The sequence below is a fragment of the Camponotus vicinus genome, unplaced genomic scaffold (genome assembly GCF_025532165.1).
Source record: "Camponotus vicinus isolate PSW18456_S1 unplaced genomic scaffold, iyCamVici1.0 SCAF_10, whole genome shotgun sequence".
Classification (NCBI taxonomy): domain Eukaryota; kingdom Metazoa; phylum Arthropoda; class Insecta; order Hymenoptera; family Formicidae; genus Camponotus; species Camponotus vicinus.
The window spans coordinates 8,037,734-8,052,309 of NW_028141946.1; the positions used below are offsets into that span (position 1 = coordinate 8,037,734).

Consider the following 14,576-nt stretch of genomic DNA (forward strand, 5'->3'; position numbering starts at 1 on the left):
TACTTCACTTTATCATATGATGGTCATACTCTATGAAACAGCATAAATCACATATTGTTATATGTATATAAGATATGTGTGTATGTCTGTGTTCATAATAAGACTAATATAGTATACATATACACGTTTCCTTATCTTCATAAATTTGTAATCGTTTTATCTTGTGTGCATATATATGTATATATCATTGCATCAATGGCTATCACTAACTTTTTTAGATGAGAGATTGGTTATCAAAGTTACTTGAAGCTACCTCAAAATAAAATTCATTAAAGGATTATTATAAATTGTTAAAAATGGTGCTAATAAAATATGCAATTTTAACTGGTATGTATTATACACACACACATATGTATATATATGTACACTTTACATTAAAATACATACATTAATAAGATCAATTTTAATGGAAGATTGTAAAATATTTTAAATTATATATTTAAGGTTACATATGGTGCACTTTCATATTCATTATTCTTAACTATTAATAATCTAATATAAGTATAAATGACTATTTCTCATTTTATAGAATGATTTAATTATTATTTGTAAATGTCGATGCAAGTTGTAAATATATTTATTATATATGTATATAATGTAATTATTTAGTAAGCGATACTTGTGCAAGTGGTGAGAAAGAAGACGAAAGTGGCCCTACTTTGAAAAAACTTATCAATAATAAAAATGAAAACTCAATAGGAAATATACTTAAGGGAGAAGTATCTTGCAACGCAATTGTGAAAGATGAAGAGGATTTAATAATGGTAACTACATAAGCATACTTTATCTTGTATAGTACATTGATATTTTAATTTATTATATTTGTGCAATGCAGAAACATTTAATTGATTGGAGCGATGGAAATAAAGCTGATGTTATTCTCACTACTGGTGGCACTGGATTTTCTAACAGAGATGTTACACCTGAAGCTACTAAAAAAATTATACATAAAGAAACACCTGGAATATCTCTAGCAATGCTCATATCAAGTCTAAAAGTAACACCAATGGCTATGCTTTCTCGGTAATGTTTTTTTTTATTTTATAATTTTTAAAATTATGTAATCTTTATATTTTTAATATATTTTCAGAGCTGTATGTGGAATACGAAATAAAACACTGATCATTAATTTGCCTGGGTCAAGAAAAGCTGCGACAGAATGCTTAACTGCAATTGCACATGCGATACCACATGCAGTAGATTTGATTTTAGATAATAAAACAAAAATTAAAGATACTCATAACATTGTGCAACATAATATTACACCTTGTTTACATGATAAATCTTGCACAAGTCCAGTAAGACACTTTTATAAATAATAACTATTATATATATATATTTTTTTTTTCTAAAGAAAATAATGTATGTGTACGTTTGTAAGAGATTGTGCATATATAATTAATTTATTCCAGATAAATTTCGAAAATGTAGCAACACGTCTTAGAGAATCCCCGTTTCCTATGATTTCTGTAAAAGAAGCAGTAGAAATGATTCGTAGAAGTGTCGAAAAAGAAAGAGAAGTTGAAATTATAAATGCAAATGATGCCTATGGCAGAATATTATCTGAAGATATATATTCCAATTATCATTTACCACCATTTAGAGCTTCTATTAAAGATGGATATGCGGTATTAGCAAGTGATGGAAAAGGTAGTAGAAGAGTATTATGTGGTGTAAAAGCAGGGACTACAGTAAGTTGCAATAATAAATATGCAATGTAATAAGTTAGAACTACAAAAAAAGAACTGTTTTAGCCCACATTGGTTTCCTTTCAACCTGGCACTTGTGTACGTGTGAATACTGGAGCACCCGTTCCTGATGGTAAGCGATTTTATTGTTAATAATTATACTGCAAATTATACATTATATTGATTTATTCATCATAAGAAATTCACTATCATTTTTATTTCTAATTGCAGGAGCAACAGCGGTTGTACAAGTTGAAGATACCAAGTTAATATCAAAGAGTTCCAATAATATGGAGGAAGAAGAGATTGAAATAATGACTCAACCAGTAGAAGGACAAGATATCAGGTATAAAACTCATTATTTTTCACATATTTTCTTTGATGTAAATTTTAAACCATATATTTATTTATTTCCTCATATGTATTATTGTAGACCCATTGGTTGTGATATAAAAAAAGGAAGCTTAGTTTTAAAATCACACACAAGTATTAGTTCAATAGAGATGGGACTTCTGGCAGCTTGTGGCTGCAAACAAGTTACAGTTAATAATCTTCCATCTGTAGGTATACTGTCTACTGGAGATGAGCTACAAGAAGCTGGAGAATTTTTAAAACCAGGACATGTCTATGATAGTAATAGAATAACTCTAATTACACTATTAAAAGAAAATGGTTACTATCCCTTGGATTTTGGAATTGCAATTGATGAGTAAATAAATCGAAATTTATTATGTTTTCTGCACATATTGTTATTAATATATTTAATTTATTATAATTGTTTAAATGATATTAATTTATTAATATAATTATAAATTAATACATTACTACATACTAATATAATTAATTACATACTAATATAATTATTATTTTGTAGTGAGTTTACTATGGTGCACAAAATTATGGAAGCTATAGAAAAAGTAGATATACTTGTGACAACAGGTTCTGTGTCTATGGGCGATAGAGATATGTTGAAACCTATTTTAGAGAGATATTTCAAAGCTACTATACATTTTGGTATATATCTTAACTTTTTTTTTATTTGTCAAGATTAAATATTTGAAGTTTTCTCAGGAAGAATACATGAAGAACATTTTCTCTTAGGTCGTGTAAATATGAAACCAGGAAAACCAACGACGTTTGCAACATGTATGTATCATAGCAGAAAGAAATATTTTCTTTGTTTACCAGGAAATCCAGTATCCGCTATTGTTACCGCACATTTATTTCTTTTACCCCTTCTAAACGAGATGCGCGGTGATTTTTCCGAACCCATCATAGTACAAGCTATGGTTTGTAAGATTATTTTTATATTTCTCAAAACGTGGAAATGCTTGATGCATATTATTATACATATCTTCTAGTTAATGTCAACATATAATTTGGATCCGCGCCCTGAGTACGTAAGAGTGATTTTGAAATGGAGTGACAATGAAATATACCCGTTGGCCTACAGTACGGGGGACCAAATTAGCAGTAAGCTACTTAACTGTAAAGGCGCTAACGCGCTTTTAATGCTACCAGGACGGACAACGAAGATACAAAAGCTAGATAAGAATAGTATTCTACCAGCGATGCTTATCGGTTTTAAGTAATATCTATCAAAATCGCGAGCAAAACTTTGGGAAAACGATTGGGAAAATATATCTAATTTCATATTTCTTACTATTATATGAGTAAATTTTTTAGGTATCTTTTGTAGAACTTTTTTTTTCTCTTCATATATATATATATATGTGTGTATATATATATATATATATATATATATACACACACACACACACACACGCACACATATTTCTCTCTCTCTCTCTCTCTTTTTCTCTCTTTCTCTTTCTCTCTCTTTCTTAGTTCTCTAAATAAACTTTATATATATATATATATATATATATATATATATATATATATATATATATATATATATATATATTTCTCTCTCTCTCTCTTTTTCTCTCTTTCTCTTTCTCTCTCTTTCTTAGTTCTCTAAATAAACTTTTTCTTATAGATATTGAAAGAAATATGTTGCTATCTCTCTCGATTTACTTTTATGCCTCCTTCTAATGTGTTGAATTCATTAATACGATATTTTTAACTATTATACCTTTGTTTAACTATTATACCTTTGTTTAAATCATGGCGTTCTTTAATATATTTTCTCTGTTACATTCATATACCACATCTATAAATTTAGACAAAGTATTAAAATATATTTCATCAATATAAAGAAAAAGATTCAAAAAATATTCGAAAGAATTTTGTATTATATTTTTGATAAACAAGTAGATTTCTTGTAAGTCTTTTAAATATTTTTAACTTTAAATAATTTGATTAGCCATGTTTAATAGGAAATGTTTTGAAACAATTCATCAATCCTTTAAAAATGAGATAATTTATACGAATAAAGAAAAAATAATAGATGAGTGGGCAGATTATGGTTATATTTTATTTCAAAGCTAAAAGAATATTAATAGAAGCTAACTATACTAACGTTGTCAAACTGTCAAGTTCGCCGAATGTAATTATATAAGAAAATATATATAATTATATAAGAAAACGTGTATAGGAGACACTCAGTTTATGACTTTGGTTAGTATAGTAAACTTCGTTTGCTTATAAACAAAATAAATAGAACGTTAGATTTGTTAATTCTAATTGAAACTTTAAATTTTTTGTGCTTTGCTATATTTTTTTCCAAAATGATTACGATAATGAATTTACCTAAAGAGATAATTGCGGTAATTTTAAAATATCAAATTATCAACATAAAGGACATTGTGAATTTTATTATTTATATTAATTCTACGTGCAAACAATTCCGGTACATGGATTATGGTAATAATTTTTGGATGGAAAAATTCTCTCAGAGATATATGTAAATTTTTATCTGTTTATGACTTTTTTTATTTTAATTTATTTAATTTGATTGATTTATTATACAAAAAGTAAATCTTATAACAATCTATCCAAAAGTTGAAATAAAGGCTGCGTTCCAAAATTCACTGCCAGTACTGAAAATTTATAGTTTACGTGACGTACACTATAGATTTTCAGTACTGGCAGTGAATTTTGGAACACAGCCAAAGAAAATAACGGTTTATTTCAAATGACTTTTCGCATCATTCAAAATAGCCTCTCAAACCTCAATACCCTAACAAAACACATGTCCAAAAGATGTCCAGAGGTCATCGAGAGGACATCCAGAGGACATAAAATATCCTTTGGCTGTCCTCTAGATATTCTATGGACGTCTTTTGGACATGTGTGTTGTTAGGGTAACCTTTACATCCCATGTGTTGATTTCTAAAACATTTCCTAAATGTATTCAATTATATTACTATTGAAATATATTCAAACTTATAATAAGAAAAAATAGAAAGAGGAAGATCGAAACAAATAAAATACAAGAATGATGATTACACATAATCATATCCCAGCAAACACAGAATATTGCAGCAACATTGTTGCAATATTGTAATATTGCCGCAACATTGCTGCAATGTTGTAATATTGCCGCAATATTGCTGCAATATTCTGTGTTTGCTGAGTAAAAAGTAGGAGTATGATGATAGGAGTATGATGAGGTCTTGTTGATCTCACAATTGGATGGTATAGGAAAATCAAATTTCTGAAGCCAATCTTATATGTTTGTAATATTAGTAGATATCTTAAGAGAGCAATTGAGGAATGTTTGTATTTCGAGACTTTACCGCGTATTATCTGATTCTAATTGAAAATAACAAAATGTGTCACAAAGTAGTATTGTTAATGAGCAATGAACCTCATTAAACATATTTGAATTATTTTACATTTGTATATATATATATATATATACAAATAATATACATATACATATTTTATGTTATACACATAATATACATATATGTTAAAGAATATATATATATATATATATATATATATATATTCTTTAACATATATGTATATTATGTGTATAACATAAAATATCTTCTATTTTAAACATCGCTATAATATCAATATAATATCAACACAATTCTATAAATAGATCAATAAGAGAGAGATAGGTCAATATTTATAGGTCGATTTTTTTATAGAATTAAATACATTCATTATGTACATCAAATATTATGCTAGTAAAATATAAAATGCTGCTAAAATATTATCCAAGAAATATTATCATAATTTTCCAAATCTTTTCCAATAAATAGTTTATACAACACATACGTTATATAACACAATATATATTTAGAATATATAAAAATATTACTAAAAACATTAACATTATGCATTTTATAATAAATGATTATATATATATTAAAATTAATATAATAATATAAATATAATTTTAGTAATATATAATAATATAAGTATATTAAAATTATATATAAAAGATATTTTTAATTTTTTTTATTAAAATGTTACCTAGAGATCTCTTAGACAGAGCTTTCACCAGCTTGCATAATACTTTGTAATTTACAATTCAGCTCTCGTCTTGTGAAGAATAGTAACCTTGTTGGTTATAGATCGAGGCACCGATCACGCCCAAGAACGTGGAAAGAATGCGCTATTTGTAATACGAGAGGAAGAAAAATATTGTATATGTATACAGTTAAAATAATTAAGCATACAAAAATCGTGTGCATTTTAAAATTCTTTTACTTAATTATTATAAATATTTCAATAAAATATCGTTAGATGTTGATTAATAAATTTGATACTTTTGATTCAAAAAGAATAAAACAATCTAATTTTTTTATTGCAGATCTTTATATTATGTGTAGAATTTATTTCATTGAACAATTTTTAATGAAAATTATTAAAGTATTAAAATAAATTTTAATATTTTATCTAAAGAAATATGTTTCATTCTCTGAAATTATTTCAATATCAAGAAAAATTGGGCTATTGGAAAGAAGTTCATACATTCTTTTGAATCTTCGCTAAACAAAGTTTGGATTTCCGTTAAATAGGATAAGAAATTTTTAATTTCCACTAAGAGAGAGTGTATTCAAATCTTCATTAAGTAGGATTTGAATCTTTGCTAAGCAGAGTTTCAATTTAATGTTGTAAATATTTCCGACAATAAAATATTATTTTCATCTTCTGATATAAATGCAAGTGTAAATATAAAATAAAAATACACACTTAATACATAATTATACATACATATAAGGATAAGAAATTTTAAAAAATTCTATGTTTTTTTACGCGAATTGCAATGTATCTTTTCAATTTCTTTGAGATTATTTGATTTGAAGAGCGATACAATAAAATGCACTTTATTTTAAAAATTTCTTTGCTAGAATCTCTTAATAATTGCCTTATTCAAATGAAATTCTTAGTCAAATGAAATTCTCGGTTGCCGTCTGTCTCATTAGCATATATGTTCGAGGCTTGCGCGGTAATTGAAATTATTCAGCAATCCAGAAGTCTCCGAAGAACATAGATAATCTTGTGAGAGAAGGATTTAGTGTAACACGTTCGCTTTACGGATAATTGCACATCATATATATGAGTATATATATGTGCATATACATATGTGTATAAAGATCGATCGCGAATCCATTTAAAACAGGTGTATTAAATCGATACTCGAAATCCTCTGTATCAAAATCCTCTCGAAAGTTTCGAAATTTATTATTGCCTTGGAAAAAAGGACTATATGGTAAAAGAACGAAGAGAGAGAGAGAGAATATAACTGGGAACTTGAAGATTCATAACTTATAATGCGGGTGATGTTATGGACGTAAATCATAATGCGAGATATTAACTATTAAAGTGCGTTGGTGCATTTGCAAATGTCGATATCGGATCGATACATGCTATAACGCGTGTTATGAAGGAGAGAGAGATGCGGGTACCTTATGCGAGATTATGCTAATATATGACACAATGCGTTTGCGTAACAGTTTGCCTTAAAATATATAATAAAGATACATTTTTTTAATAAGATAACTAAAAGTATTGCATCAATACTATTCAAGTATTCTATCCTAAGTATATTTTCCCGATATTATTTACGCGGTTATCTGGAAAATAATGCGAAATAAAAATAAATAATTCTCAATAACGCATAAAATTCTTGTAAAAAATGTTATTCTATCACTTATATAAGTCACTTTCGCGCAAACACATGAATGGATATTTGGAAACGTAGATATCATCAAGCATTATCGAGAATTATTTGTCATATGGCGAATATTGAAACGAGCAAATTTTTATAATAAAGCTAGAGAGAGAGAAAAAAAAGACAATAATTAATGATAGAGCGGGAGTGTATCTCTTTACAATCTTATATAATATTATAAAATCGTGCAAGCGGATATAACTTTCTAGATTACGGATCTTTCTATACTATGTCTGATTTCTTCTTTAAAGTGCCAAGTACAATATATTTATCCGCATATATGATCGCACGCAATATATGCATACTGTTTGATTCGCGTTCTCTCATTATATATATGTGTACGAGAGTAACGCGAGAATACATATATACGCGTATATATACGCATATGCATATGCGAACGGCAGATAATAATGCTTGCACGTGTATGTACAAGAGTATCGGAGTATCGGAGAGGTGCTAACATCGTCGAGAGGTGCCGCAATTACGCACGTATTACGCACGTAAATCCGACATTTATTCGCGTTGCGTTCGATTTCTCTGTTTCGACGATTAGTCCGAGGTCGGCTAAAATCACGCGACTTTCGTATTCTCTCGACGTGATCCCTAATTTTGCGAACCGATAACGGTTTCACCTCGATAATACGTCTCTGGGGGTGCGGTCGATTTATCACTATCGGAAATACGGTCGCTTTAAATTGAAACTGTCACAGAGCTGTTCGAGAAGTTCGCGCGACGTATACTTCGTTATTACCGAGCGCGAACTTTATCGAGGTAACACCTATCTTTTTATTCAAGCTTTTTTCTCACGATAATTCTTTCTCTTTCTCTCTCTCTTTTCTTCTTCTCTTCCAAAAACTACTGAGTAAGATTTAGCGCCGATTTTCACTTTTGTATTCCTCGGAAGTCCATCGTTTTAATGCCATTTCTCGCATCTGCATCAGCACGATATTTTAATGAATAAAATCTATGTTTAATGCAAATGTTGATGTGATTTAGATGTTGCGTTTTTATATTTCAGTGCCAGTATTGTAATAACTGTTGAGTTAGAAATTTATCATTGGATATCATAAAATTGTATCAACTGAAGGAATAATTTTAAATCACAAATAATTGCTAGTATTTGGGGAAGAATTGCCAAGATGAAATTAAGATCGGTCATATCAATTAGTTTTGTAAATTATAAATGCGATTTTCGAGCTGTACGCAGTTTTAGAAACGGTACATATTTTAAATCATTCATCATTTCTTCAGATTATATCAACTACACATAATTGTATATTTTATTTATACAAATGCATTTTTAAATTGCAATCAAGATGTAATCGAAATTTATTTTATCCATAATGTATCTCGAAATTAAGTTATATATATTTTAATAGCAAATAGTTTATTATATAAAAAAATTCTTATTAAAATGATTCATATATATAAGAAAAATAATTTTCAAAAAGTCAATGTTGAATTGAGAACTTTCAACTTTAAATAATTATGTCTTTATTAAAAAGTGAGAAAATATATTTTTTTTCAACATATAATTATTGCTATATTATTTAATAATCTAATAATGATATTAATTGAATTGATTCAATAATGGGACATTTTTAGTATTAATCAAATGAATAAAATGAACATTAGAGGTAATGAACATAAAACTTGTATTTGATACAAGTAACTTGGTTCCATTCAATATAATGTGAGGCGGAAAATATACAATTAAAAATTTCCTTTTTCTTCTTTTGTTGGTTTCTTTTCTCGAACAAAATCAGTATTTTTTCTATTTGCAGCGCGGATTGAGGTTCGAAGAAGTTTTAGAATGAGTAGAGAGATAAAAAAAAGTGATAAATTCCGTTGATTCTGTCAATACCAACAGACGAGTGGAACTGCAAAGGAAAACTTAAGGAATTTTGATGTGTCATGCGAACGTAAATTTTATTTTGCTTATTTTTTCTTCAGATTTATAAAAAGATATATTGATTTCCATGACATATGTACAAGGCATCTATACGACCTCGCTCTTTCAGATTATTTTCTTTTTAATTAAAGTACTCAAAGAACAGATCAATGGTCTGGGCTGTATGATGGATATTCCAAGAACTCAAATCCTAAGTTTTGAAGTGTTTCAACTATATAACTAGTGGCAATTTAATATATTATATACTAATATTTCTATTATTTTTTATTAAAAGCAATATACTATTATTCTAATCCATATTTGGAAATATTGCTAATCGCATGAAATGTTTAGCATATTAATGGTTTTTTCCGAATATAATATTCTTTTAAATATAATAAAGAAGCAGCATAAAGTATAAGACTGTATCGGTTATATATAATAACGATTTAGCATAATTTTATCAAATTATAAATACATTTTTAATTTTTATTTAGTAAAATCTATGTAAAATTACCTAAATTAACTTACTTAGTAAAATTTTTAATTACTAAAATCATATAATTGTCTTTTTATGATAACGATATGATAATTTTAAGAAAAAATAAATCACGTAAATCCGCGTAAAAAATTTGAATTTTTAAAAATTAAAAACATAAATTTAAAATAATACTAACGAAATACATCACAGAATTGAAATTTAAAGATCTATTTCCTGATATATTTCTTCATTGTTAATCAAAATAGGAACGTAGATCATATGAATTACGTGTTATTCAATCACAGTATTAAAATATTAATATGTACAGCGTTCTAAATTTCTTGCATTTCAAAATAAAACATATAATCATGCGAAACTAGAGATTTATATGAAATATACTTCTTATGCTACATTGAAGTAACCAATGTACTCTATCTCATTCGGCGTGACTGGCCGGCTGCTTCATAATTGGAGAAACTGTTAAATTTGTAATGACTATTTATCCAAATCTGCAAAATATTAAACTTATGACATATAGATATTTTGTGATGTATCGGCATTAAAAATTAAATATTGATATTAGTGAATAGTTAAATAATGTTACAATAGTCGAGATAATGAATATGAAACTTTAAAATATAATATAGTGATCCATTTAACATGAAGATTTATAAAATTGCGTATAAATTCGAATTAATTAAAAAAAAAGGTAAAAGCAAAATCAGAATTTGTAATTTAGTAATGATTCACTTAAAAATGAAACATTTAAAGCAATGATTTGAAAAGTAACGCTTGTTTGTGCATTTAACAAGTAACTTGCAGGACCCTCATTTCTCAGCTGTATCAAAGTACGCTTTGAATATTGGCTAATGCACCAACAATTATTAGATTTCTGTAGTCTAATTCATGACACTTTAACCATTTGCAAAACTCTATTGATGTAAGAAACCTTTCCTGATAATATTCTAGTGTAATATGTTGCATCACTCGTCCACTGTTTATTACAAGCACGCCACCCAAATCTAAAATATGAAATATATATATAGTTTATTTATTACTTTTATTATTATTGTGAATCGATTTCATTATTTTTATTCCCCATTTATCTCGTTAATCAAACTGTATTCTTATATAGATAATTTTTTACCGATTAGATGCGGATAACGATTAAAGAGCAAAGAAATTCGCTTATTACCTAAACCAGATTATTTTTTTTATTTGGAGATTATTTTTGTTTTAAAAAAGATATACGTTTCTAGATTCTAATCGATTCTCCTTGAATTATATTATATATATTGTATATGCTTTAAAATAATATCGTTAAATGATTAATAATTTATGAAATATTATATAATCATACATCGTGCACATCCTAATGCTATATCTTCTAGATCTTTATAAATGTAAAATAATCTTCAAACAGAGTATAGCGCTCATTATATGATTTTAAGCGCATTTCATATAATATTATATAACACGCGTTACAAATGTTTAACACGACATATAATTTTTATTGCGAAAAGAAGTGATGATACGATTTGTTTATGTTAAATATAGAGCGTATTTATTTTCTTTTCTTACAAAAATTCATGTAATATCCAAATGTAATAAAAAAATTACAGTATGAATATTATCGATGAATAGTAATGAGTTAATATGATTTTGTTAAATTGTAAATACATTATAAATTTATAAATTAGTATAATCGCATAAATTGTTTTTAATGTGATAAAAATATGATAAATATAATTTAAAAAGAGATAAATCGCATAAATTCCATAAAAAATTTGCATTTTCTTTAATTGGCTATATAAAACTAAAATATTGTCGACAAAAAAAGTTACATTAATATAAAATTGTGATTTAATAAATTGTAGTGAAAACAGTTTTATATATTAATTTATATTACTTAATTTATGCCAATATAATAAATATAATACGTATTTACCTAAATATATATTTTTCGTGCATGTATATTAATTGTTTATCGAAGAAGTCTAACAAATTTTTTTACCTGTAGAAAAAGTAAGGGAGAAAGTATTCAGAAAAATATATCGAACTTTTTAACGTTTCCATGATTTCTTCTTCATTGTCACTCAAGGTAAAAACGTAGACTTATTTGAACTATATGGTTCAGTAAGTATGAAAATATTAATAAGTATTGCAGTTTGTTGCATTCTCCAAAATAAAAGTGATAATTCTTGTGCAAAGGTAAAGATTTATGTGAGATATCTCCAGGGTTGGGAAGTAACTCGTTACTTGTAACGAAGTTACAGTTATAGTTATTTTTTTTTCGGTAACTCTAACTTAACTCGTTCCTTTTTTCCAATTTGTAACTGTAACTTAACTCAATTACATATTTTCGGTAACTAGTAACTAATTTAATAATTGCTTTAATAGTTACTTTATATATATATATATATATATGTATGTATATATATATATTAAATCTTTGCAAATCGGATTGGACCACCTTGCACTTGCGCATAAACGCTTTTATCGATACTTTATGATCCAATGCGTATGCTCTCATTTTTTATTAATAAAAATTTTAAACATATTGAATCATTTAATATGTATTAGTATTTCATGATATGTGTTATATATGTATTAATCATCATGATATGTAGTATTTCATGTATCTTATAAGTATTAAAAAACTAACTAAAAAGAAATATAGTAATAAATATTTGTAATTTGGATTATTCGTGATGCATATATATATATATATATATATATATATATATATATATATATATATACAAATATATAATAAAAAATATAGTAAAAAAGTAAAGATTTAATTATATACATATACTATCTATCTTAAAATAATGAAATTATAAGAGCGATGCAATAAAATTATATTATTTTAAAATTAAATTATGTTTTCTTTTACATTAAATAAAAATTTTTGTTTTTATTTAGCTGTTTTTAAATTAAAAATGTATATTTCTCTCTTTAAAGTGAATGTCATTCTAAAATTCTCTATAATTTGCAAAAATTAAATTAATACCTTACAAGATTGTCATTAAAGTTTTATTACTGCGTGCAGATTTAATATTTTTATTAATATTTTTACTTCCATTGCAAAAAAGTAATTACAAAGTAACGACTCGTTACTTTTTGAGTAACTGTAACTGTAACGCGTTATTTTTCAGAATCGGTAACTTGTAACTGTAACTAGTTACATTTCTTAGTAAAAAAACTATAACTGTAACTAAATACTTTTATAAAGTAACATTCCCAACTCTGGATATCTCAAGATAATATCTTTATTGCATATACGAAAATATCACATGTGAACATCTCTTGACACATAACGCATTAATAGAAAGAACTTGATTTTACATCATGTATAGAAATATTTATGTTCATATTATATTCGTAAATGATTTGAGTTAGTATATGATATTTTACTCAATAACTGTTTCCCTGAACATATCATAAAACGACACATACAAAAAAGAATTAATTTTTTAAACAATCGTGACCACAACAAGAACGTTGACGCAAATCTTAAACATTTCGACAGGACATCTTTTATTTCATTACCATACGTTAAAGATGTGAGTCATGACTTGTGCCGTTTACTGCGAGGCAGTGGCTTTAACGTCGTCTATAAAATAACAAAAAAACTAAATACTTTAATAAAACGTGGTAAGGATATTTTACATAATAACGATAAAACAAATGTTGTATATAAATTAAATTGCAAAAATTGTAATGTGTCATATATTGAGCAAACAAAAAGGCATTTACATACTCGAGTGAAAGAGCATTTTAGCAATATAAAACTGCATGAAACGAATCATTCCGTTATAAGTAAACATAGATTAGAAACAGGACACGAATTTGACTGGACGAAACCTAATATATTACACAATGAGAAATATGTGCGAAAGAGAGAAATTGCTGAAATGTTTTATATTAAAAAATCCAATAATTCAATCAACCTACAGAAGGACACGGATAACTTAAACAACATCTATGACAAAATAATAAAGGTCGTGTAGTTCAATATTTTCGATTTAACATATTCAGTTTTTGATGAAGTCTCACACTGACATAACGTTTTATCTCTCTTTTTCAAATGTGGCAAGACGTTAATGATCTTGTAATTGTGATATGTAGAGTTTACAAAATTAAGATTTACATTGTTATACTCTTTTATCTGAACCGTATGTACTCAAATTGTTCACAGTTAATTCATGTCTATTGCTGTTTTTATTCAAACCATCAAAAAATTAAAAAATCTAATTATCGATTTCAATATTCCAGTGTATACTTGAAAAGGACCACAACCATATGGTCGAAACGTCGTAATTTTTAATAAATAAACAAGAATTTTGGCTAGTTTTAGTCGATTATATATATGTTTTAATGATACTTTGATAATTCTACTAGCGATATTAA

At 26.6% G+C, this 14,576-nt stretch overlaps 1 protein-coding gene across 1 annotated transcript; it reads left to right on the forward strand.

Annotated features, from left to right (window-relative positions):
* Positions 1–92: 92 nt before the first annotated feature.
* Positions 93–3,350, forward strand: Cin (Molybdenum cofactor synthesis protein cinnamon). The gene is made up of 11 exons (XM_083079854.1): positions 93–327; positions 610–764; positions 836–1,023; positions 1,091–1,298; positions 1,413–1,691; positions 1,755–1,821; positions 1,920–2,034; positions 2,122–2,397; positions 2,563–2,702; positions 2,790–2,977; positions 3,050–3,350. The coding sequence occupies exons 1-11, from the start codon at positions 297–299 to the stop codon at positions 3,278–3,280; spliced, it is 1,878 nt and encodes a 625-aa protein (XP_082935980.1). The 5' UTR covers positions 93–296; the 3' UTR covers positions 3,281–3,350.
* Positions 3,351–14,576: the final 11,226 nt, after the last annotated feature.